Below are 23,643 nucleotides of genomic sequence, written 5' to 3'. Positions count from 1 at the left end.
GATCATTGTCTAACCTAGGTAACTGATGTTGTAATGTTCCTGCTGCGTAAAGAACAACGTTGCTGAAGGGTGCATGTGAGCATCGGTCGTGTATGCGACTGGGTGGTGTATATTTGTCTAAACGTTGGTCCCAATAATTGCTATTGTATGACGTCATCCACGACGGCGCGCTGCGGGCGGGGGGCGGGGGCGAGGGCGCGCTAGGGCCGGGCTCTCCGAATAAAGGCACATTTAGTCATGATTTATTTGTTCTACTATGCATTGCAGTACCTTAATCCCTACATCCCTTTATCAGTAAGTTACTTTGTTCATCTCATTAAGGTGAGTCTAAAACTAGTCAAAGGGAACAATAACATTATGCTACTTCATATAAAGTAAACGACACACCACTATTTTACCGGCCGATTCATTATTCGTACACGTTTGTAAATTTGGTATCACATCCTAAAGTTCTAAGATATCGAACTCCATCTCTAATCATTTTGGCAACAAGGTGGTGGAACTAAACATTGTCTAATTAACTAGTCGGCTTACGCCGAGAATTAGCACTAGAGCGAAGACAGCTCAAAAGGTGTCTTCGCATTTGACCTCTCGCGCGGCAGGTTGGGAGGACCACTGCGGCTCGGGCGCGTCCCACTCGGGGAAGGACTCGTAGCCAAAGCTCTCCGAGGCGTCCTCGAGCGCGACCTCCGTGCGGCTGAATGCCTCCGCAAACTTTCCGATTTCGGTGGAGCCGAAGGCCTGCTGGAACGCGGGTAGAGGCACTACGGGCGGCCTAGGCTCGGGCGGAGGTGACCGCCTGGGCTCGGTGGAGAGGCGCTCGCGCGCGCGCTCCGCGGCCGGGCCGGGACGCGGCGCAGGACTCGGCTTGCGCCCATTCTGACCGCTATACGGAGAGTCTTCATACACTGGGTAAGGCGTCGATCGCCCTTCGGAAGCGCACATTTGATTTTGGAGATGCAGCTGGGGTCCCTGAAATAGAATAAATCAGTCGATAAATAACCGTACACTTACAGTCAATTAATGGCCTTACACTGTGGCCTTACATGACTTAATAGATCCCGACTTATTGCACCTCGGTCGGGACAAAAAAAGGCAAGGCATAATTAGTATACTAATAAAATATTTATAAAGGGTTTCTATGTAAATGTATTGACAGGAGTTCTTATTACAAGTTTTGCACGTAATGACTGTACTGACCTTGATCTGAAGATAGTTTTCTAACACCCTCGACACCCCTTCCATCTATACTAGATTCATAGATAGATTCATAGATTTCATTTATTTGCAATAAACATGGTACAGTGGTTCTTATGCTATTGTTATTAGGTAACACATGATTAACTACATAGTAGCATGCAAATTTACACCTTAAACTCTAGGACATACAACACATTAATCAAAATAAACAGTTATATACAACATAGTTCAAATGTCAATGCTAAAGCTAAGAAATTTAATTAATTAAAGGAACCGTCAATTTAAAATTTCATTAATATTATACAATGTTTGTTGTGTTTATTATACTAGAGTGCCAAGCACAACCCACCGCTTCCATCTGCCGTGCCATACAATCGACCATAGACATGACCACTCCAATTTGAGCGACCGGCAGTCAGGCCAGTAGCACGTAAAGTGTAGAACGTACGTGCGGCTTCTGAGGATGGTGCTTTCCATCCACCAGAGATCACTTCTGAACTATTAAGACGGCCGACAGTCAGGTCGGTAGGTCGATTGAGGACATATACCTAGGTACGCGGCTCTTTAGGATGGTGCTGCCCATCCTCCACCGATGACTCACATCTCTGAACACACCATAGACCATAGACATATATAGCAACTGTACCTTGAGCGGCCGGCAGTCAGGCGGGTAGCGTGGAAGGTCGCGGGCGCACGTGCCTCGCGCTGCCCACGCGCCACCCGGCCCGCTACCACTCCAGCCGCCACTCATCGCTCCCATCTGTAAATGCACCGACAAAAACATATTATTATGTATATTTATTAACCCCCTTGTTCATAAAACTTTGCAATCTGTTAAATGTTATCTCTTTCTAACAAACAGAAATGTCAAATGGATCATCAATGGTTTGCTAGATTTGAAAAACGTTTACGAATAACGGCATTAAACTTGACTACTAACAATTGAGTTCGTAAATAAGTGATACAAAATCCATAATGATTTTGGTGGTACAAGAATTCTGTGAGATGCCTAACGATCGGCCGAGCTAATTGTACCTTATCGAATGTCAAAGGAATACCTAACAGTTAGTCACATATTGTATTTATGAGTGTTGCTTATTACGCTTATATGAAGTTATGCTTTAACACGTATTTCTATAAATGCTATGGAGCTGAACTTAGTCTGATACTGTTGGAATAAAAGCGAAATTATAGAATATACAGACCAATAATTGACTTATTTATCACTATCACTACATAGTATAAAACAAAGTCGCTCCCCGCTGTCTGTCTGTCTGTATGTATGCTTATTAGATCTTTAAAACTACGCAACGGATTTTGATGCGGTTTTTTTAATAGATAGAGTGATTCAATGATTGTTAACCCGTGAAAAGCCGGGGCGGGTCGCTAGTTATATTATAATTTAATAATTTTAAGCATTTACCTGATAATGTGACCACATTTGCGATTCACAGTAAGAAGAGCCGCGATTGTTCAGCCCATGTTCTAAAGGAGGCTGAAAGATACAAAAAAATAACATTAGTAGGTATTCTTCTGTTAATTTAAACTCACGGGATTTTCACCCTTTTTTGTACTGGACTGGCGAGGAATTGTATTAATACCTTTTAGCTCCGCGGGTTTTGCGAACTACCCGCACCTGATCTTGATTATTCACTAGTACGCTAGTCTGCCTGTGACCACGAACGTAAGGTCACGTTCGAAACGTCAGGACTAATAATAAACGTAAGTGCACGCGTTAAAGTCTCGTTTCAGTTTTAAAATTATAAGTATTCTTGATTGATCAATCAAGTAAAGATTTCAATGTTTTGTTATCGACACATAGGTAGTCATTCAGAGGGCCTACCGCAAAAACTGAAATTCGCAAATTGTGGGAATCTTTCTCTTTTACTCCAATGAAGGCGTAATTAGAGTAACAGAGAAAGATGCCCGAAATTTGCGAACATCGATTTTCGCGGTTATAGCCCAGATTTGATAGCATGATGGGGTAAGACAATACAAAAACTATTACCATAGAAGCATTCCATTTAGATACCTTTCTATAATTAAAGTACAGACTCATATCTTTTATGGGCTGATTTGATTCGCATGCGATTTTAGTTACATTGCGGACTGTTGGTTACGTCCAATTCAACCGACCGATCTAAACCCGCAATGTAATGAAACTCGCATGCGAGTCCTCGCTTCGTCTAAATGTGCCCTAAGAGAGATTGGTTTTGATGGTATAGTAGGCAAAATACTACCTAACACAAAACCAATCTCTCTTAAAAGACATTTCAAGACCACAAAGAAATTGTAATGTTAACAATGAAAAGGTTAACAAAATTAAACCAAACGACCGCTTGGAAAGTTTCTCAAAAGGTATGGAAGCTCGGAAAATGATTTGTGAAAACAAAGTTTCGAACAAATCGTTAAAGAAAGTCGTTCGCTGAAAATGAAGTTTTCAGAATAAAAAATACTTTGAGTACTCTTTTCAAAACAGTGTAGAAATGTTTCTGCTTTGTTTCACAGATTTCCTATTGGTTAGACTACCTAGACATAACAGGTTTGACTCTCATTAGAAATATTATATTATTTCTAGTATTTATTGTACCATTGAGAAATATTGAGTAAGCTTAGAGTGTACATTTCATTCATACATATTAATCCGTTTATAACGTCTTAAATCAGTCCTTTTTGAGTATATTCTTATAATAATAATTCGAAGGTTCAACGCTATACGAACATTTCATACTTCACATCTTATAATGACCCTTATCCGTAAGTTTCCCATTACCATTTGACATATAAAAATTACGAACTAAAGAAACTCATAGCTCATTAGGGGTCAGTTTCACTTGTCGAAATAAAGGTGTAGGTGTAAAGGTGTAAAGGTGGTCCCGTTGTTTCCCATAAAGTTTATAGTCATAATGTATTATTTGTCATATTATCATTAGTCATAAAACTGAAACCGTTAACATTTCACGATTTTCGTTAGGTTATCCTATAGATAGGTTAGGTTAGGTTTGTTTTATGGCAATCCTGAAAAGTGACGCGTTTCTGAACCAAATGAATTATGACTAACGAAAATGCGGGCAAACAATACATTATCACTTAAAAGTATTTGGGAAACAATAGAGACCAATATGATATTGGTATTGAATGTTACGTTGCAGAAGTTGTATTTTCCCTCTAACAGACAGGACGTGTCTGCCCCATACGCCGGTGGCGCACTGGCGGTGCCCCGTATCGATTCAGGCTCGAGTACGCGGGCTCACCCGACACCGACAGGGCTTTTCATTCATTTTCCTACGGAAGGAACACGCTGTATTATCTGGGCATCCGAAGTCTGTTCAGACAGGTAGACATTTCGTAATATATATTTTCACCAAGGAGTCTTTAAAACTCCGTTTTGTCAGTCCAGTTTTTTAGGGTTCCGTAGCCAAATGGCAAAAAACGGAACCCTTATAGATTCGTCATGTCTGTCTGTCTGTCTGTCTGTCTGTCTGTCCGTCTGTCCGTCCGTATGTCACAGTCACTTTTCTCCGAAACTATAAGAAACTGAAACTGTTGAAACTTGGTAAGTAGATGTATTTTGTGAACCGCATTAAGATTTTCACACAAAAATAGAAAAAAAACAATAAATTTTTGGGGTTCCCCATACTTAGAACTGAAACTCAAAATTTTTTTTTCATCAAACCCATACGTGTGGGGTATCTATGGATAGGTCTTCAAAAATGATATTGAGGTTTCTAATATCATTTTTTTTTAATACGTCATAAATCGCCTAAATACGGAACCCTTCATGGGCGAGTCCGACTCGCACTTGGCCGCTTTTTAAGTTTAAATTAGTTTCTCAATACATAATATTATTGGTAATGATGGTACCCTGTTACTCATCATCAGGGACTTCCATTTTTTGCGGTCTAGCGCGGCCCCCTCCAGGTCTGCCCACAAACAACATATAGGTACATACACAACACACATATACATATGTATACATATTATAGATAGATTAAAATATATGCTTAAATAAGTAAAATATACGTAAGTATGTGACTCCAAACTTCGTTCAAAAACTTAGTTATCTTAACTAAATGCCATATTTTACCTAAATACTAGTTTTTCATATCGCTTTTAACATTTTAAAAAGGGTTCGGACCTAAAGGGCATGAAGACTGGGGGTTCACGACCCTCTTAGTATACTTAAGTAGTATTCTCATAACATAGGGCAGAGGGCTGTTAGTAGGAGATACCCCAACGCTTCTAACGAGTGGCTTATATTCACTACATTTTTGCATTTTCATTATACAGTAAGGTAATACCACTATATTTGTGCTTCGTTTTAATTTAAAATTGCATTTTCCAAATTAATTATTATGACGTCTGTACCCATATTGGAGTCCGTCTAAGCTAACTTTGCACCGATTTCAACAGAACACAGTGAGGGAGTCATTATAAACGTCATATTTTCAGAAATTTGACATTAATGATAACATCGCCTCACCTTTTATGGTTAAAGAAATTTATTTTCTCAAAAAGAAATTTAACATTTCACTTAAATAGAGAAAATACAAGATAAATCATAAAATATGAGTGAGCATGCAGGTTATTAACAAATTAAATAACTAATTAAAACTAGAACGTGTCATTTACGAGACATTACATATAAAAAATAGATACACGAACATGCTTATAGTCATCTTATAGTGAAGTTGTATTATGTATGTTCTTATAAACATGTGGTATGTCCAAATTAAATACAAGTTGCTTATTATTTCTCACGAACTACCAAACTGTTGCTAAGTCATTTTACATTTACACTTTAGCCGCATTGCACTTTAAACTCTAAACACATGCACGTTAAGTTGAGCGACAATATTTTAAATAATGCATTATCTTTTGTTCCCATGTGGAATGTTTGCCAGGGCCGGATTTAGATACTATGAATTACGTAGTCCAATAGTTTTCGTTTGTAAATATTGTAATTTTTGCACTGTCTAATATCTTTAGGTAGGCTGTTGTAAAACTGTGCCCCTTCATAACCAATATTTTTTTGCCACATTTAGTTCTAGCTGGTTGGAGACAAAGATCGTTAGAATTACGTAGGGGTTTTAAGCCTTTTTGCAATTTAGTTATAAAACTTAGTTGTGAGTGGATTTTGTTATCTATTATTTTTCGGATCAGTAGACAGGTATTATTAAAGTACAGTTGGTTAAGATTTAAGATTTTTGTTTCTAAATAAATTTTGCGACTAGAAGTTAAGTAATCATAACTGAAAAGTGTTTTAATTATTTTATTTTGAGCGATTTGAAGATTTCCTTGCAGATGCCATGCAGAGTTCACTTGGTCAGACTCTTAACTAATTTTATCAATCCGTTTAAATCATAAACACTTTTTTGAAGTGAGAACTTTGAGGTGGGGAAAAAATGCTAAACTCGAGACAGCGTAAGACGATCACGTGACCGTAAGATGGTCACGTGACCGTATAACGGACACGTGACCTGATCGAAAAACTGTTACATGTAATGTCATTGATATTTTCTTTACTGATTTAAATGCCATCTAATGAGTTTCGCTCTAACTGGTATTAATATAACTAGAGTACTAACAGTGATGTGCTTAGGGGTTTCAAGTAATTGACGCTAACGCCAGATGGCGTTAACCTCAATTATACATAGTGCATTTTGCAATAGTCATTGTGTTTTCACTTCTGCCGGCACTCCCTGAGTGCTACCCGTTGTTGTTTTTTTCATTATCAATATCATGTAACCGCTAGCTATCGTGGGGATATTTCGTTGTTTAAGTTGTTGTGTGTGTAAGCGATTTTAAGTAACATCTGAAATTTGAAATTCTCATATTTTGATGGTTAAGTTTTTTTATCCTGACAATCTATCCTTGTTATCAGAAACAAGTGCATCAAAGAAATCCAAAGTCATACGCTTTTAATTTTACAGCGCTCGAACGGCCTCAAACTAAATGATGGAAACAGCTGATCACAGATTGTCAACCAGCCGGGCGTCTTTTTCTAACTATGTTAATAAAAGAGGGACGACAGTATCTCGCCGCGAGATACTGTCACGTCAATCATGTGCTACGGGTGCAGCCGTAGACTCTGTCTAAGCTAACCCTATACCGACACGAGACATATAATCAGTGAGGAAGTGACTTAGTTTTTTCGATTTTCCGATTATTATAATAGTTAGAAGCGAAAAACAAATTCGATACAAATTTTAAAAAGATTCTAATTCTTCTGTTTACGTAAACGACCCATTCGTTTGATTTAGCGGTGGTTAATTTACATCAAATCGTGTTAACATATCACATCGTTTATGTAGTGACATAGTATAAAACAAAGTCGCTTCCCGCTGTCTGTCTGTCACTATGTATGCTTAGATCTTTAAAATTACGCAACGGATTTTTATGCGTTTTTTTTTAATAGATAGAGTGATTCAAGAGAAAGGTTAACCTGTGCGAATTTTTCTAGTTTAGTTTCTAGTTTTCTATAATGTTAATATCTAGAGAGGAAAATGGGGAAGCGCTCGTCCTTTCGGCTCAACTGTTATTCAAAGATCTCAGAGTCCGCCTCCTGACTTCGGAGATGTATAGTGGTTATATAGGTGAGCCGGCGCTGCACCCGCAGTGCACGGCCGTCGTGACGGACATCGATCCGGCGGGTCGCGACCTTTCCCTCATCCCAGCACGCTAAACATATTGACTGCTCTAATACTGAACTATACAGGGTGATTGGAAATCCTTAGAGATTTATAGGGTCTCCAAGAGTCAGAATCCTGTATACCAAAGATCTCAGAGTCCGCCTGCTGGCTTCGGAGATGTATAGTGATTATATGGGATGAGCCGGCGCTGCACCCGCAGTGCGATCCGGCGGGTCGCGACCTTTCCCTCATCCCAGCACGCTAAACATATTGACTGCTCTAATAGGGTAAAAGTGGGATAGATGCCCCATTTTTTGAAATGACTTGATATCTCTTAGTACAAAAAGCAAGATGCCTAATTTGTAAAACTGGTAGGTACTTTGGTTTATTATTTTAAATTTTATGAAAGGAATAAACATTATCTTTGATATTTCCAGAGTATTGGCGATTTTTGCGGACCTCTAAATTTTGGGACAACTATCCCATATAGGGGATAGTTGCCTAATCCATGTAAATTACGTTTAGGATAGATGCCCCGTCGAGAAAGAGGATATTTATCCCGCAAAAACTTTGATCGCACCTAAAGTCTATTTTGTTATTCGGTAGACTGAAATGACAGTTAATAGTATGAAATGACATTTCATGTTCATACTATTAACTGTCATTTCAGTCTACCGAATAAAAAAATTGACTTTAGCCGTCCCATGCAATTGCGCAGAGACATGCAACACGGTCAACTTAGTTGTAGTTGCAGAGTCTGTCGATAAATAAATAAAATAACATGTCTTTCATTCGCGAAACTAGAGTAATTGCAGTCTAGGCAACTATATCCTCGGGGCATCTATCCCAGTTTTACCCTACTGAACTGACGATATTATAGCGGCTCATACTGAAACTATCGATACTAGCAGGTCTAGTTACATGTGATGAAATGGCGAAGAGACGCCTCATCCCAGCGCACTAACTTTATACTCTAATACTGAAACAGATTTTTTATATCGAGCGAAAGTCACGAAATCAGGTTTCTAATCGATATATGTAGTTACTGAAGAAAGTTCTCAAGATTGATATTCATATTTTTGGCAAAAAAAAGCGCTACGGTCTTTCAAAAACTGTACTGGCTGAACTTACTGCACCTTAACTAAAAGAGTGCAATTATTTATTTTTTCATTTTCGAGCGGCAATGTATTGCGTACATAGTTAACACTTTTTTTAAAGTTGAGACGTCGCGTTCGTATTTAAGTGGATTGTATTAAAAAAACTCGTGATACATTGCTTGCTGAATTAATTTAAAAGATAAATTAAAAGTATTTACTTAGTGAAGTTTTAGTAAAACATATGAAAGTTAATTTTAAAATTATACTAAGCTTAGAATAATATGTGGTCGTATCAAAAATAATACACGCCATAGAGGCTGTAGCGCAAAGGTTTTTTTAGGTACAGTCAGCGTCAAATACTTTGTAGCAACCAAAGTAGCCAAATAGTTCGGTACACCATATATTTAATATGGTGTACTTTATTTGGCCACTTTGACTGCTACAAAGTATTTGATGCTGACTGTACTATTGGAATTGCTAAAGTCTTAATAACTGCAAATAATAAAAAAGCGGCTACAGATAATGGGAAAAAGTTATAAAAACACTATAGGATAAATCTAAAATTCCAAATATTAAAACACGGTATGTCTACATTATTCGATTTACAATTTATATGTCAAAAGCCTTGCTCATTTAATAGAAATGCGATTCCAGCAACTCATATTACGCGCGCCCCGGAGCGGCATTCCAGTTTTTATATTTAGTTATTGATATTGATATGATATCTTATTACTCGCAGGGCATTTCACTCGCACCAATATGCAAGCAAGATCGACTGATGTCAAAATGAATTCAAAATCGACATAAATTTGCGAGGCCGAATCGGCCTCTCGGCCTCCCGTATCGGTGAACGTTCGATCGCGAAGCGCAACTTCGTTAGTCCAATTTCTCGTAGCGCTACGCTGGTGCTACGATGCCACGGCCTACGCGCTGTAGACAAAATCAATTGGATCGGTTACAAGCATGGCTGTTCAGCGATTTGCAACCATATGACTATAAAAATAAAGTCGTTAATGTATTTGGCGGTATTGAGAGCTTAAATGCATGTTTATATGCACGAGCGGACATTTGTAATTTGACACATGGCTTTGTTGTTTAAGTATACAATAATCAGAGTATGATTTCGTGTCCTTAATTCCGTGCTCCTGCTCTATATAAGTTTAAGTGTGTTTAGTTTGTAACTTATACTAGTACCTTTACTTAATGATTACGATTACTTGAGAATCATTAAAAAAAATTTTTTTTAAGAATTTATATCTTGTTTAAACTTTTTATAGAAAACGGGATTCAAAACTAAAAAACTAATCGCAATCTATTAACCAAATAGTTAAACTTTTTATCATTTAAATATCCTCATTTATCTATGATAGACCAACGCAAACGTTTGTTAAAATTATTAAGAATACATAATGCCAAAGTAAATATAAAGTTTTATCAATGTATTTTGGGCCACCCTGTATATTAAAATTGAGCCTTGTCATGGTTACCAACACGTCTTGAATAGGGCAGGTGTGAGTTTACGAGGCGCTATAGATACTTACACGTCCACAACGAGAGCCCAGACTCACTTTCCACTCGTAAAACCCTACTACTTACGGCTGCTAACATCAGATCATAAACACGTGTTTACACCAATACCAAAAAGCTATTGATTGTAGAAGAGGTGTAAAGTTAAAAATAGTTAGAGATTAGAAAATGTTACGGAAATTTAAGAAAATTTCATAGGACATTTTATTACCATTATTTCGGAAACTTTTTTAGAAATGGGATATTCCGATCTCCATCCAAAAATGTCATGTTTCGGAGATTTAGCGATTTTGGAAACTTTAAAAATTGTGTTATAAAACTAAAAATAATCTTAGAAATAAACTTATAAATAAACATATAAATAAACTTAAAAATAAACTTATAAATAAAAAATGCTCCCTAGCTCGCTGTCCTGAGTTAAAATTGTGTTACGTCTATAAAATATTCGTACAGTCGCCATCACATACATGAACATCCATTTTGACGTCTTGAGGATATTATACAGGATGAAATTTTAATTACCAGCCATACTCTGCGTAGCGACTTTGTAAGTCATACTGAACAACTTTTATTATGGGACCAATATAAAGGTATATTCAAACCCGATAACAATTTCGTTAGCGGGATGTACGAATCGACGTAGCCGGCTCAACGCCATCTAGCGTAATATTTCTTAAACCTTTGTGTGTGAAGTTCTTATACGGACGCGAACATCGCATAACGGAACGATTTTTTCTTAAACTTGACACCTATTCTGTGATTAAGAACTCTGGCAATGCTTGATGATGGTTGTACTTTTATCGTCTATTGTGTTATGATAACAGACTATATCGATAAAAGTGCGGCAATTTATTAACTTTAGTCGTTTTGTCGCAAGTGTCGCAACATTAGCCTTATAACGCGACTTCGTCCAAGTAGAAATCGTCGAATGCAGTTTTATGTGTAACCTTTTGCCAACATTTTATTGTCTTTTTTAGGGATCAGTTTGTTGTTATTGTTATTTCATTATTATGCTGTTTACGTGTCATTAATAAACGTCAAAATTCAAACACTTCAGGTGTAACTACTTATATAGTCATTAGAAAAAAAAACTTACCCCAATGCATCTTAATGTTGAAAGCATTAAAATAACTATAAAACTTATCCGTCATCTCGTCACCCAATAATGAGTGCGACTGCGACCAAATAATTGAGTGAAAAGTGGTATCATTACGGCATCATGTTTCTAGACAAGTGAGCGGCACAAAGGCGCTAATGAGGGGATGGGGAGGTAGAGGGGTGGGGGTGGAGCGGGGGGCGGGGGGGAAAGCTGTCAGCGGTTGATTTTTCCGCGTGTCGTGTCGTGGGCGCTGATCGATAAGTCACGTGGGTCCGCCTCTCGCTCGATAGTTAGCCGGCAAATCTCCCGCCACTAGTTCGTACGGTTTTTTATGTACCGTGAAATGTTTAGGACGTGACCGTGTCTAATATCTTAGGTTTAGGCGTAGTTATATAGGTTAAAACGTAAGGTTTTTTTTATAAAAGACGAACTATTTAGATAAACATAATTGAACCGAAATACCACCCAACTATACTCTGGTACTACTTACAACTATCATAATATTCATAATATGTATATGGGCCTGAACTTCAATAAGTAATTATCAATGCCAATGTTCTTTTTGGTTTTGTCTGAGTTTTTTCTTCCATTTATAAAAATATTTTGTCTTAGAACCACAAAATACAAGCAGTTACATCTGAATGAAGATATTAAATATAATTAATTTCTGACCGTAGTCAGGCGTGTCTCACTCCGCGATTTCGTCGCTTTGCTACAGGTAGCTAAAATTACATCCGTTCGGCCCCAATTTTGGGGAAAGCCATAAGCCGCGCATGGCGCTGTCGCCACCTAGCGGCCATATCTGTGCTGATCGTAACAGACGCGTTTTGTTAGAGAGAGAGTCTTCTGTACTTAGTACTATTATTTATTCTGTGCCGTTTGGGTACTTTAACGCGTATAATTGTAAAGGTAAAATTATTGTTAAAGTCATTTTTAGTGGATGTCCAAGCATTGTCCAAGCAAGATTGTTGGGACTGTTTACACAATAACGTATTTGTTAACAGTAGCATAATGTTTGAATTGGCTGAGCCTGGTAACTGGTGATCAATTATCTATATTTCCAGTGTCAAGCCAGGCTGACCAAACCTTGCACTGTTTGTCGTGAATAAAATGAAAAAAAAAAACAACGGGTTGCACTCAGGGAGTGCCGGCAGAAGTGAAAACTCAATGACTAGTGCAAAATGCACTATGTATAATTGAGGTTAACGCCATCTAGCGTCAGCGTTAATTACTTGAAACCCCTAAGCACATCACTGTTAGTACTCGAGTTATATTAATACCAGTTAGAGCGAAACTCACTAGATGGCATTTAAATCAATAAAGAAAAACTCAATGACATTACATGTAACAGTTTTTCATGTAATGTCATTGAGTTTTTCTTTATTGATTTAAATGCCATCTAAATGAGTGGCCATCTAAATCTTACGGTCACGTGATCGTCTTACGCTGTCTCGAGTTTAACATTTTTTCCCCACCTCAAAAAGTGCACAGCGCCACTAAAGAAGTTTTCACTTCAATAAATACTTTCCCCATAGCCTACATCTAAAAGATTTGTTTTCATGAACGCAGCGCGTCGATTGACATCCACGTAAACTCCAAACAAGTAATATCGATATAAAATGAATTGAATATCTTTTAGTCCCGAGCGATCATTCATGAAGAGGCAGAAGTCAATGAACGCCGCTCCATTACCGCGCCCATTGACTTCCCAATTCGATACCGCGAAATTAAATCGTTGGCTTTTATGCCTTTTGGAATATATTTTGTGGTGCATTATTGGTTAAACCGTTTTGGGTTAAAAAAATATGTGGCGCTTTATACGTTCATTTAGGTGAAATTTTGGTTTTGTCATTTAATTTTTTCATTTATAGATAGCTACTTTAAATACGTCAATTTTTATAAAAGGTTTTTCATATTCAAAGGGTGATTTCCAAAATCCAAAAATAGTTAAAAGTATTCTATATATAGACTAAAATATAAGTATGTAGGTACCTAGAATATGTATTTATCATAGTTTTAATATCTAAATTTGCCTCAATGAATTACATTTTAATGCGCATGTCCTTATAGTCTTTCATAATGAAAATTGCAAAATTATATTTTGTGTAGCATTTTAATTGTAACGCGGAAATCGTAAGTACCTACATAGACATTAGATACACATGAGCAATCATACGATTCATACGTGTTGAAGGAGTTTAAGTTGAAGCCTTTAATAAAAAATAAATCCGATTTCACAAAACAGTGTAACATGTCTTCTGCTTTTAGGAATAAGTAGCTATTTAAAAAACGTGACTTACGCATACGGTATCAAAATCGGTGTCTACTCGTGTATTCAGCAATAACCAATTCAGGTTCAATTAATTTCATCAGATACCCTATTCTCAAACGTGAAATACGATACCAATACAATACCATCACATTTCAGTGTAATTGCGTCCCGCTCTCATAAATATAATTGTGATCTAAAGTGCACGTCGTACTCGTCGACTGCAATGCTTGAATTAAGGCTTCGTATACCAAAGTGAAATCGCATACTTTTTTCACTATGGGACCCCAACTCAACTATAATATTCATTTCGATACAGTATAGTCAACTATAATGAAACTGACCAATTGAAAGCGCGGAGCAAGTACCAGGGGCCTCATGAGTTACGAGAAGGTGTTGTTGATCAACCGGCCGGGGGCGCGGGGCGCGGGGGCCGGGTCGCGTACGAGTATGAAGGTATCGCGGCTGCTCGCGCATCTTAGCTGTATACTTTTGGTTTTTTTACCTACATATATGATTCTTCTACTAGTTTTAAGTATTTTTTTTGTTGACTCGTAGAAAAAGTATTGTATACAATAGTGATATAATCAAGCTTTTCAATCTCGTACCTTACTTAGGCAACTCAGCAAGCTTCGTTGCCTAAACGCGGTACTCGACTGAAAAGCTCTCCATTATATCACGATTGTATAAAATACTATTCGATTAAGACAGACAGAATGTCCGGGACTTTTACCGCCGCGCCTGGCTTGAATACAAATTGGGGATTGGTGTAAAGAGGCACGTATGATTGATAATAAATGTAGAGCTAATAAAAAGGGCCGCCGACACTGACCTACATACTTATCGCCGCGTGTGACGATTTAACTCGTACCTTAATTTAATAGTTTGTACTTGGGGGTAACGTCTGCAGTTACTTACGTCGGGCTTATTCCATTATTGCTAAAGTTGTTGTATGAAAGTAATTAATTATTAGACGTATATACCTAATTATATTATTTTACAGTACATATGGGGCTACTTTTCCGCACTAGTACGTAAAATAGCACTTTCGTGCGTATGTCGAAACTTTAAAGTGCCATATGTACTGTAAAACGTTGTTCGATACACGTGCGAATAGGTAATTCGCAACTCGTGTCGATTTAAAACACTCCCTTCGGTCGTCTTTTAATTTATCGCCACTCGTTTCGAATTTCCTCTATTTCGCACTTGTATCTAAAATAACTATTCTTACTTGACCTTTTAACCACGTGAGCAAAAAAATGTTGTCCTCTGTCATAATTTACAAAGTTGTGATTATTAGGTATACCTACTCGTATTAATGATTTCTGGTTGTCACTTATACTGGCGCCGAAAATACTACAGACGTAGTGTAAAACAAATAGTCATAATATGGTTTCAGGAACAATAAGGCAAGGTAAAACATAAATCTGTCTATGTCCCAAATTTCAAACAGAAGTGAAACTTACCGTAGGCGTGAGAGGCAGGTGTTGCGCCGGCAGCGCGCGCGCATCTCGCCGCGCCAGCGCGCGCCGCACGCGCGCCTCTTTCGTCGCGTAAGCGCCATAGTCTGCAATAACATCGGGTAATTTTATGACAGAAATAAATAAGGGAGAAATAAGAATCACGCGTTTAATGTCCGCTATAAGGCCGTTAAAAGTTGCTTAAAATGGTCAAAATTGTCATATAAAATCGAAGAAGAAGAGACATTCCACGACTCTTCTCTTTCCGTACATACTCTACCAGCTCTCGTAAATTAATTTTATAAACAGACATTAGTATATATATACATTTTTTTTTATTCTGGTATATTTTTGTTAATATTTTTAAGAATATATGATACGGAACCACAGTAAATAATAGTAAAAAACATAAGTACGATAACGCACACACGCCCGCAGCTGTCAATTAACTTTTTCTAATCACGGAAATAAGTGTAGAAACAAACATTTTTTTGCATTCACCGATGTAATCTAATGGTGTTACCAAATGGATGATAAGTGTGATAGGAAATAGAATAGTCTATATATCAACACAGCTACAGGAATATCCGGCTCTATCTAACACATTATTTGCGAAAACAAGAGGAAAGCATTTAATTACACATAAAAACAGGGGACGCAAAATCCGTAATCCTTACACATTCTTGATGTCTTTCTTGGCGCGAAATTATAATACAAATTGTTATCTGCCACGTTAAATTACGTGAAAACCTTCATCTACATATTTATTAATCGCTGACCCGAGTTTTTTTAAGGAGATGGGAAGGAAACTGCCACCTAACAGGCGCCTACGAGCAACATGCATTTTGAAACAAATGCTTTTCTTACTGATTTTTACTCTCTCTTGCACTGTAATACTGTCATCTTTGAGAGTTGTATGAGTTAAGACGCAGCTGTTATCTCTTAGGTACATCGTGTATGTTTAATACACATGATTTTAAAAGATAGTATTAAATTTGCCTTAATATATTGCGTATGTATTTGTATCACTTAGTGAGAGTTTTAAATAAAAACAAAGAAGCGATACTTTGCATGCTGAATTTTAGCCTATACTGACTACCCTTAGAAATATGTGGTCGTATCCAAAATACATGCTGTATTATGCTCTCGGGTGTCCTTAATATTTTGTAAATAATAATCAACCGATCAATCCTGTAGTGTAGGTATTTACAAAACATAATTAATCCAATCAAAATCATTCAATGTGCCTAACACCTAAGATCCATCATCGATCGATATTTATTCAAAATCAATGTAGGTTCGATACGGATGTTTTTTTTTATTAAACTTGGTATTCATTTCTGTCATCTTCTTATGACATCGGTAACATTTCATCATGTATTATTTGCATATACCATACCAACTACGTTATGTAAAATATATGTAGTGTAAGAAGTGACCGATATACTTAAATTCACCCATATCGAAACTAGTCGAGTAGTGGGAGCAGTAAATTGGCCGTAGCTAGGTCGATAATTAAGTGGAGCATTGTTTTCCAGCACCGCAAACATTAAGGCGGTATATTTCACGTAGCATGTATACGAAGTTCGCAGCGAATCGCGACACGGGTGGTAGCCGCCCGGTCAATACGTAGAGTGGCTGTGCAGGCGATCAATCGCGTCGAGAGGGATAGAGGGGTGAAAGGGGGAGCATCGACCACCTGTAGCGCGTCCCCTCCCCCCCAACTCGCCCTCCGACATCGACACGTGACGTGGTCGCCGAGAAATCCGCCCAAACGTAAACATTAAATTCAAACTTCATTCTTCGTACAGAATGCCGTTGACGTTAGCACGCGCTCGGATGCCTATGTCTCGTATTAGTAAACAAATTGTGCGCGTACTAACAGTCTCGCTCTCGGGATGTGTTTACTGGCATACCGAATGACAGCGACATTGTAATTTGTTAGTACTAGCAACAAGTGAAGAAGTTTGATACGTGTATGAATAATAAACGAGTTCTATTTAAAGAGTCACTTAGCTAGAAAAGTTTCGGTTTATATTGGGTTAGAGTTAAAATAGTTGTCATACATTTGTATCGCAACCGGCGGAAGGTCAAGCAAAACGAAGGAACATGTAACGTAATAGTTCATTGTAAGGATTCCTTTCAATCAGACAGCTATGTATGTGTGGAGTAGGTATTTTCACTATTTTCGCGAGTCAAACTATACAGAGTGAGACCAAATAACCTGAATAATGTCTACCAGAGATTTATCTGTCTAAAGATATAGAACGAACGGCTTAGTTTTGTTTTGTTTTCTTGTCTAGCCTAAAGTAATACAAAAATAGTTATTTGTACAACAAGTGATCAAAGTTTGATATTTCTTCGAGTGCTTATTTTGAGTCCCGTGCAAGCGAAAGATTCTATAATAGATTCACGAGCGTAGCGAGTGAATCTAATTTAGAATCTTGAGCGTAGTAAGGGACTCAAAAGCGCACGAGATGTAAATAACTTTGATCTCGTGTAGTACACAACATTTTTCACCTCAGCACAGTGAGAACATACCTATTAGACAACTTGAAAAATGTAATCCTTGTTCATCACTTAATACCTGCACTCATGTTTTCTTAAGATATACAAACAATTAAGTTTAATTACCGCAATGGAACACAAAAACAAAACGTAATAATAAATTCCATTAAAATAATATAGAAATAACAAACATTAACTGACACTTTAAACTTTTTTTGTAAAAAAAATCTTTGTAAGATACGGTCCGAATTGCGGATACGTACTATTTGTCAACTATGGTAGAAATTCTTAAAAGTAAAAGAATTAATTTTGCGTGATGATCTGTGTATTTTTTGAGTTCGTTATTTTAATTGTACAATAAAATACCTAAAATATAGTATTTTATCAGTTTTTATCAAATCTTAAACTTTATTTTTATTTATTAATTATTAAGAATTCATACTCGTACGTGGTTTGGAACGATGCGGTCTGAAGTTTTTCGGGGGTCTATTATAAACCGTGAATATACTGTTGAATGTCGTTTTAACTTTTTTTTGTCTGTTTCTTTTTGCTAACAGTGTGAAAGGGACAGAGATAATAGAACCCAAGTATTTCGAAGTTTTATTAGACCCCGCATGTTGAAATGACATTTGACTATAAAGGTCACTTGAATGTCATTTTGTCTCACTCAGTGAGCAAAATCGCATTTTGCTCACTGTTTTTAAGAATCAAAGTACCCTTGTTCGAGCTGCTGAGGTGAAAAAGTAATTTAACGTCTCGGTTATAAATGCTCAGCTTGAGAGATATTCCTAATTTTCTAAAACTAATAAGGAGTAAAAAAAATCGCTAAGTGCTGCGCTGTGTACAAAAAGTTAGTTTATTCTAGAAAAATATTCAATTGCAAATGCTACATTAGTCCTATGATAATATTAACATTTATTTTTCGGGTTACTGAAGCCCAATCTGTAGGTGTGACATTAATGATATGAAATATGTGAATAATGTGAAAATACAAATATGACGTTAATAAATAATAATACGTCCTCACTTTGTTCTGTAATCTGTTCAAGTCATAGCAAAGTTATCTTAGACGGACTCTTAAGTACTTACAGACGGGGATCTAGTGTCCCTAGCTGTCATTAAAGTTGAACTTCCGTCTAGCTCTCTAGTTACTTCCTCGCCTGAAGGTCGTCATAGTAAAGTACCTCGTAGCAACGCGAGAACGTTATCTAGATTAGCCTCGACTCGTGACAAGGATACATTTCAAGGATAGCCGTATACGTTCTACACGATACTCTCTTCTTTACAGCTAAATATTACAATAAATGGCTTTTTTACAAGAACTCTACACATAATGACAGTTAATTACTTAATCACCTTATAAGTAATATAATACCTACATAAATTACATAATTCATGAATTACCTACACTTATAGTTTACCTGCGTGACTAGCCTTGTTTAGAGTAGGAATCGAGGGCATATTGGTAGACTTATGGTGAGATTAATACGGGGAATTTATTTCAGATAAGCTGAAATGTATCTTGAATAGAAACCCAGTGTCCCGTCACCCATCAACAAAAACTTTTAAGGGAAGTCATGTTATTGTTAAATTAATAAGATATTTTAAATTGTGTAGAGTCTGTGCGGAAAGAGAAGAGTCGTGGAATGTATGGGGTCCAATACATTCTACGACCCTTCTATTTCCAAACAGACTCTAACAAAGTGTAATGTTTAAGTAACAATTTCTGTGTATTTTTTATTAATCCTTTGACTTAAGTATTGCAACCTTTAGTGAAAAGTTGCGATGCCACCAATGAGTTGCTTTATTATTAATAGTAAATATGTGTGTACTGTCTAGTGGTACGATCACTGAATATTACCTAGGTATAACTATCATCTTCACGATATCAGGCACTTAGTGAAATATTTTCATATTTTAAGCGTGATTTACTTTTACTTACCTAAATAATACTTAAGGTCTGGTTCTTTGTATCTAATAGTGATTTCGAGAATTCGTTATTATCTTTCAAACGCGCGTTGACGTGGATATCAGGCACTTAGTGAAATATTTTCATATTTTAAGCGTGATTTACTTTTACTTAAATAATACCTACTTAAGGTCTGGTTCTCTGTACCTAATAGTGATTTCGAGAATTCGTTATTATCTTTCAAACGCGCGAAATATTATTCCCGGCAGGAAATCTAATCAACGGAATGTTGCAAATTGTTATAGCTAAGTTACCAACCCATCGGGGAGACATGATCATTATGGTGTGCGTGGTGCGGGTAGTCGTAGCGGTAGTAGCGTGCGTAGGGGTCATGATGCGCGTGCGCGTAGTAGCCGTGCGCGTACGGCGCGTACAGCGGCGCGTACGGCGCGTAGCCCTCCCAGCCGGGCGGGGCGTACCCCCCGCCCGCGCGGTACTCGTAGTTGCAGCAGTCCATCCTACGCGCCGCCCGGCGCACGCGCACCCCGCGCCGACCATGCTCGCCGCCGCGCACACCACATCACTCGCACCACCACCGAACTACCGACCACTTAGATCCTACGCCATAACAACGCACTCTCAAACATCGTCCTGACGTTGCTAGGATACTATCGTGTGAAAGTTTCTCTTTTTACGATTCGAAATCAAGTTATTTTTATATAGTTGGAAAAGTCAGCCGCTTAGCGATCGAGCGTAGTTCCGCGGCGGCCGGCGGGCGCGGTGCGACGTTAGTTAGCGGAAAGAGGTCGTTCGAGTTTGCCGGCGACGGGCGACGAGAGATTCGGTGGACGAGGGCGGAGGGGGCAGGGTGCGGGCCGAGGGAGGGGCGACGCCCGCTCGCCGCCGGCTCGGCGCAGCGCGGCGCTCGACGGACGCCGACTGAAGGCGCTGCGGAATCGATATGCCGCCGCCGCCCGCCCGCCGCGCCTCGACCGCGCGCCCACACTACCTGCCTGCGCCCGTATTGCGCGCGAACTTTGTCTTCCCAACGGAATTTTATATTTAGAATCACGTTGAAACAATTGATCAATACTTTGCACTATTAATTAGCATACACTTTCTCTAATCACGCTAAACTTAAACTTAGTTTCATGTTTCAAGCAGATTTAGCAAACGTTGCGAAATATCGTGCAAATGCTAAGAACTTGTTTTTTTGTTTCAAATATTCAACGACGGCAGTTTCAGCAATTGGGAAAAGAGATTTGACAGTTAGAGGCGGTAAGCTTAGTATGTTTTACCTGTTGCTCGGACATCCAGAGCTCTGTAAGGTAGTGTGTAATTTTATTGAATCCTTCGACAAAGCGGTGACCCAAATCGCCACGAGTCGTGACATTCGCGCGCGACCGTCCTTAGCCTGAAAAGTGTAGCAAACTTTTATTTATTGCCAAGACACATGCATTTATTGGCAGGAAACGATAAACCAAACTTCATTATGTCAGCAAAAACGGTAAGGTAAAGGCCTAAGCTAAGGATATCCACCTACCTACATAAGGATTAAATGTGTGTAACTTAATTTAATATCTGTATCGGGATTCCAACCCAAGACCATCAACTTCGAAGGTATGATCTCTACCAATTCGAAAACTCAATACAAGGTATAACTTCACCGTTTACCCAAGAAGTTCTTATGCTGGCCTGAATAATTGTTAAAAAATCAGAATATGCATCACTAAATTATTTATGCAATCAGTTTAAAGCTGAACTGGCCACACATCCTGTCGATTAACCCCAAACATTTTCGGGTTGCGAAAGTTTGATTGCATAATTAGTTATTTACTAACGAGATAGGTCAAAGCGTCAAGTTGCACAGGTCCTCTAATTGAAACGTCAAAGTCATATGGCTATGTTGCCCGCGATATCGCTGTTTCATCTGTGAGAGAGAGGCAAATTGGCAATATTGCAACTGGAGAGCTACGAAGGGCTGCATGGATCGCTACGGTGCGCTACGAGGCAATGTCTGTTGATCAATATGTAGGTACGGACGATATGATCACCTCCTTATTATCATAATATCATAAGTATAAGCATACTGCCGTATTCGAACTTCAAGATATTCACAAGAGACGACACGTACTAGATCCATTCTAGATACGTTATAGTTTAGATTTCAACTAGTTCTCTTTTGCAGCGCAATTCGGGCAACCAATGTCACTTTTACGATAGATCGTGTTAGATATCTATTAGATGTGAATTAGATCTCTAAGTAATATCTTGTGGAAATCGTTCAAGAGTATCTCCAGAATCACGGAAATGTCAAATTTGACAGGTTAGATCTTAAACAAACCTATCGTTATCGTATCGTGGCAATGTCTAAAAGATATCTATTACAAAATCCGAATCGGGCCCACAGTATCGGTTGGAGAATAAATTACTATAGCAGTTAAACATATAGGTGTTATATACCTAATCATTAAAAGTGTCGTAGATTATATTACTTAGGTACCCGTTGAAAAGTTACACAACTAATAGGTACTTACAGGAAAGTTAACAGGCAGTACTTTGAAACTGCTGAAGGATACAGTCATTATTACATTATTGATGTACTAATTTCCCAAAGATCTAAACGACTGTGCTTGAAAATAAAGGAAAAGTAGAAAATATCACTAGAGCGAGACTCAAACTCGCAATTCCGGGATACCAACCCGTCGCTCTAACAACCGTTGACAGCGAATCTTGGGTTTTTCCGCTTTTTTCATTTATTTCTAAGCATTATGGTATCATCGATATTAAACTTTCGTGAGACATATTTTAAACTGTTTATACGACAACGGTTTCACTCACTTGAATTTTTAGTCGCGGCTAAAAATTCAAGTGAGTGAAACCGTTATCGTATAAACAGTTCATTATGGTATCGTTTACAGACGTTTTTACTTAATACAAAATCAATCTAAACGACTAGTTTCGCGCTGCCATCATATAACGTCTTTCTGCGATCTTGCCCATATCGTCTGTCCATCTTGGGGGGAAAATACGGTCGCCGTTCAGGAACATTGTATGAACCTTTTTGCACCAGCTCAGCTGCCAGTTGTTTTACAAGCGATGTGCGTGGGAGGAGCCAGGGTCATTCAAGCTTAGCAGCTCTCCAAGGCTATATCGTATATTATAGAGTTGTACACGTAATTACTTCATTCTTATGCCGATTACATCTTTTTTTTTATAAGCTCGCAGGAGGTCAGTAAAAAGGACATAAACGCGTTTCATTTAAATATGAATTAAATTAAATTAAAATTAAAAATTATTTATTCAACCAAGAGTAAATTACATACAGTTTATAACATTATATTATTTAGTACCTCTTTTTAAGTAAATTATTACCTGTGTTAAGAGGTACTGCTCTCTTATTTTAACAAGAACTCTTAATTATACAATAATAAAATCTAATGAAATAAAGATTAAATATAGAGTTAACATTTTGTTGTATCTAAACATATTTTCTATTTGTTAAAAAATTAATACTTATGTTGAACTCGGAAGAGTGGCAATGTCGTGACCAGGTAACCTAGGCAACCGACTTCAGAAAGGTCTCCTCCTTTTGAAAGTCGGTTTAAAAGGTGGATTCTGCGAAATAAATCAGTGGTTTTCAATTCATAAGGTTTTCAACTGTTTCACAACGAGACTTAAAATAAGACTGAATAATTTGATTTGCTCGCTATTCTTTCTCGTGGTTACCTAATAATTTTTAAAAGATATTTAGTGTATTTTTTACTCGTGAGTGTAACATGCCAAGCTGAGGTTTTTTGGCACAAGTTTCTTGATAGTTGGCAATGGTTAAATAAATATAATTATACTCGTATTCTAGCTTTATGTATAAATAATAACAATAAATCCACCCTACACTTGGTTGATAAAGGTATATAAGTATTACATGAAAAGATCGTCTTG

General features: G+C 37.8%; 1 protein-coding gene across 1 annotated transcript; it reads right to left on the bottom strand.

The window, feature by feature from the left end:
- On the bottom strand, window positions 1-21,100 carry LOC134650253 (uncharacterized). The gene is made up of 5 exons (XM_063505208.1): window positions 20,020-21,100; window positions 15,291-15,391; window positions 2,624-2,695; window positions 1,847-1,960; window positions 1-972 (listed from the first exon to the last, which is right to left on the bottom strand). Exons 1-5 carry the CDS (start codon window positions 20,216-20,218, stop codon window positions 565-567), a joined length of 894 nt encoding a protein of 297 aa, XP_063361278.1. The 5' UTR covers window positions 20,219-21,100; the 3' UTR covers window positions 1-564.
- Between the last annotated feature and the right edge of the window lie 2,543 nt (window positions 21,101-23,643).

Source organism: Cydia amplana, chromosome 8 (genome assembly GCF_948474715.1).
Source record: "Cydia amplana chromosome 8, ilCydAmpl1.1, whole genome shotgun sequence".
Classification (NCBI taxonomy): Eukaryota; Metazoa; Arthropoda; class Insecta; order Lepidoptera; family Tortricidae; genus Cydia; species Cydia amplana.
Note: the sequence above shows the minus strand (reverse complement) of the source record. Positions and strands in the feature narration are given on the sequence as shown.

Excerpts from the sequence above, each read along its gene's own strand:
- LOC134650253 (XM_063505208.1), bottom strand. The coding sequence starts at position 20,218 with ATGGACTGCTGCAACTACGAGTACCGCGCGGGCGGGGGGTACGCCCCG. Across the intron at positions 1,961-2,623 it reads AAATGTGGTCACATTATCAG|ATGGGAGCGATGAGTGGCGG; the intron begins GTAAATGCTTAA and ends GTGCATTTACAG. Across the intron at positions 973-1,846 it reads CTGACTGCCGGCCGCTCAAG|GGACCCCAGCTGCATCTCCA; the intron begins GTACAGTTGCTA and ends ATTCTATTTCAG.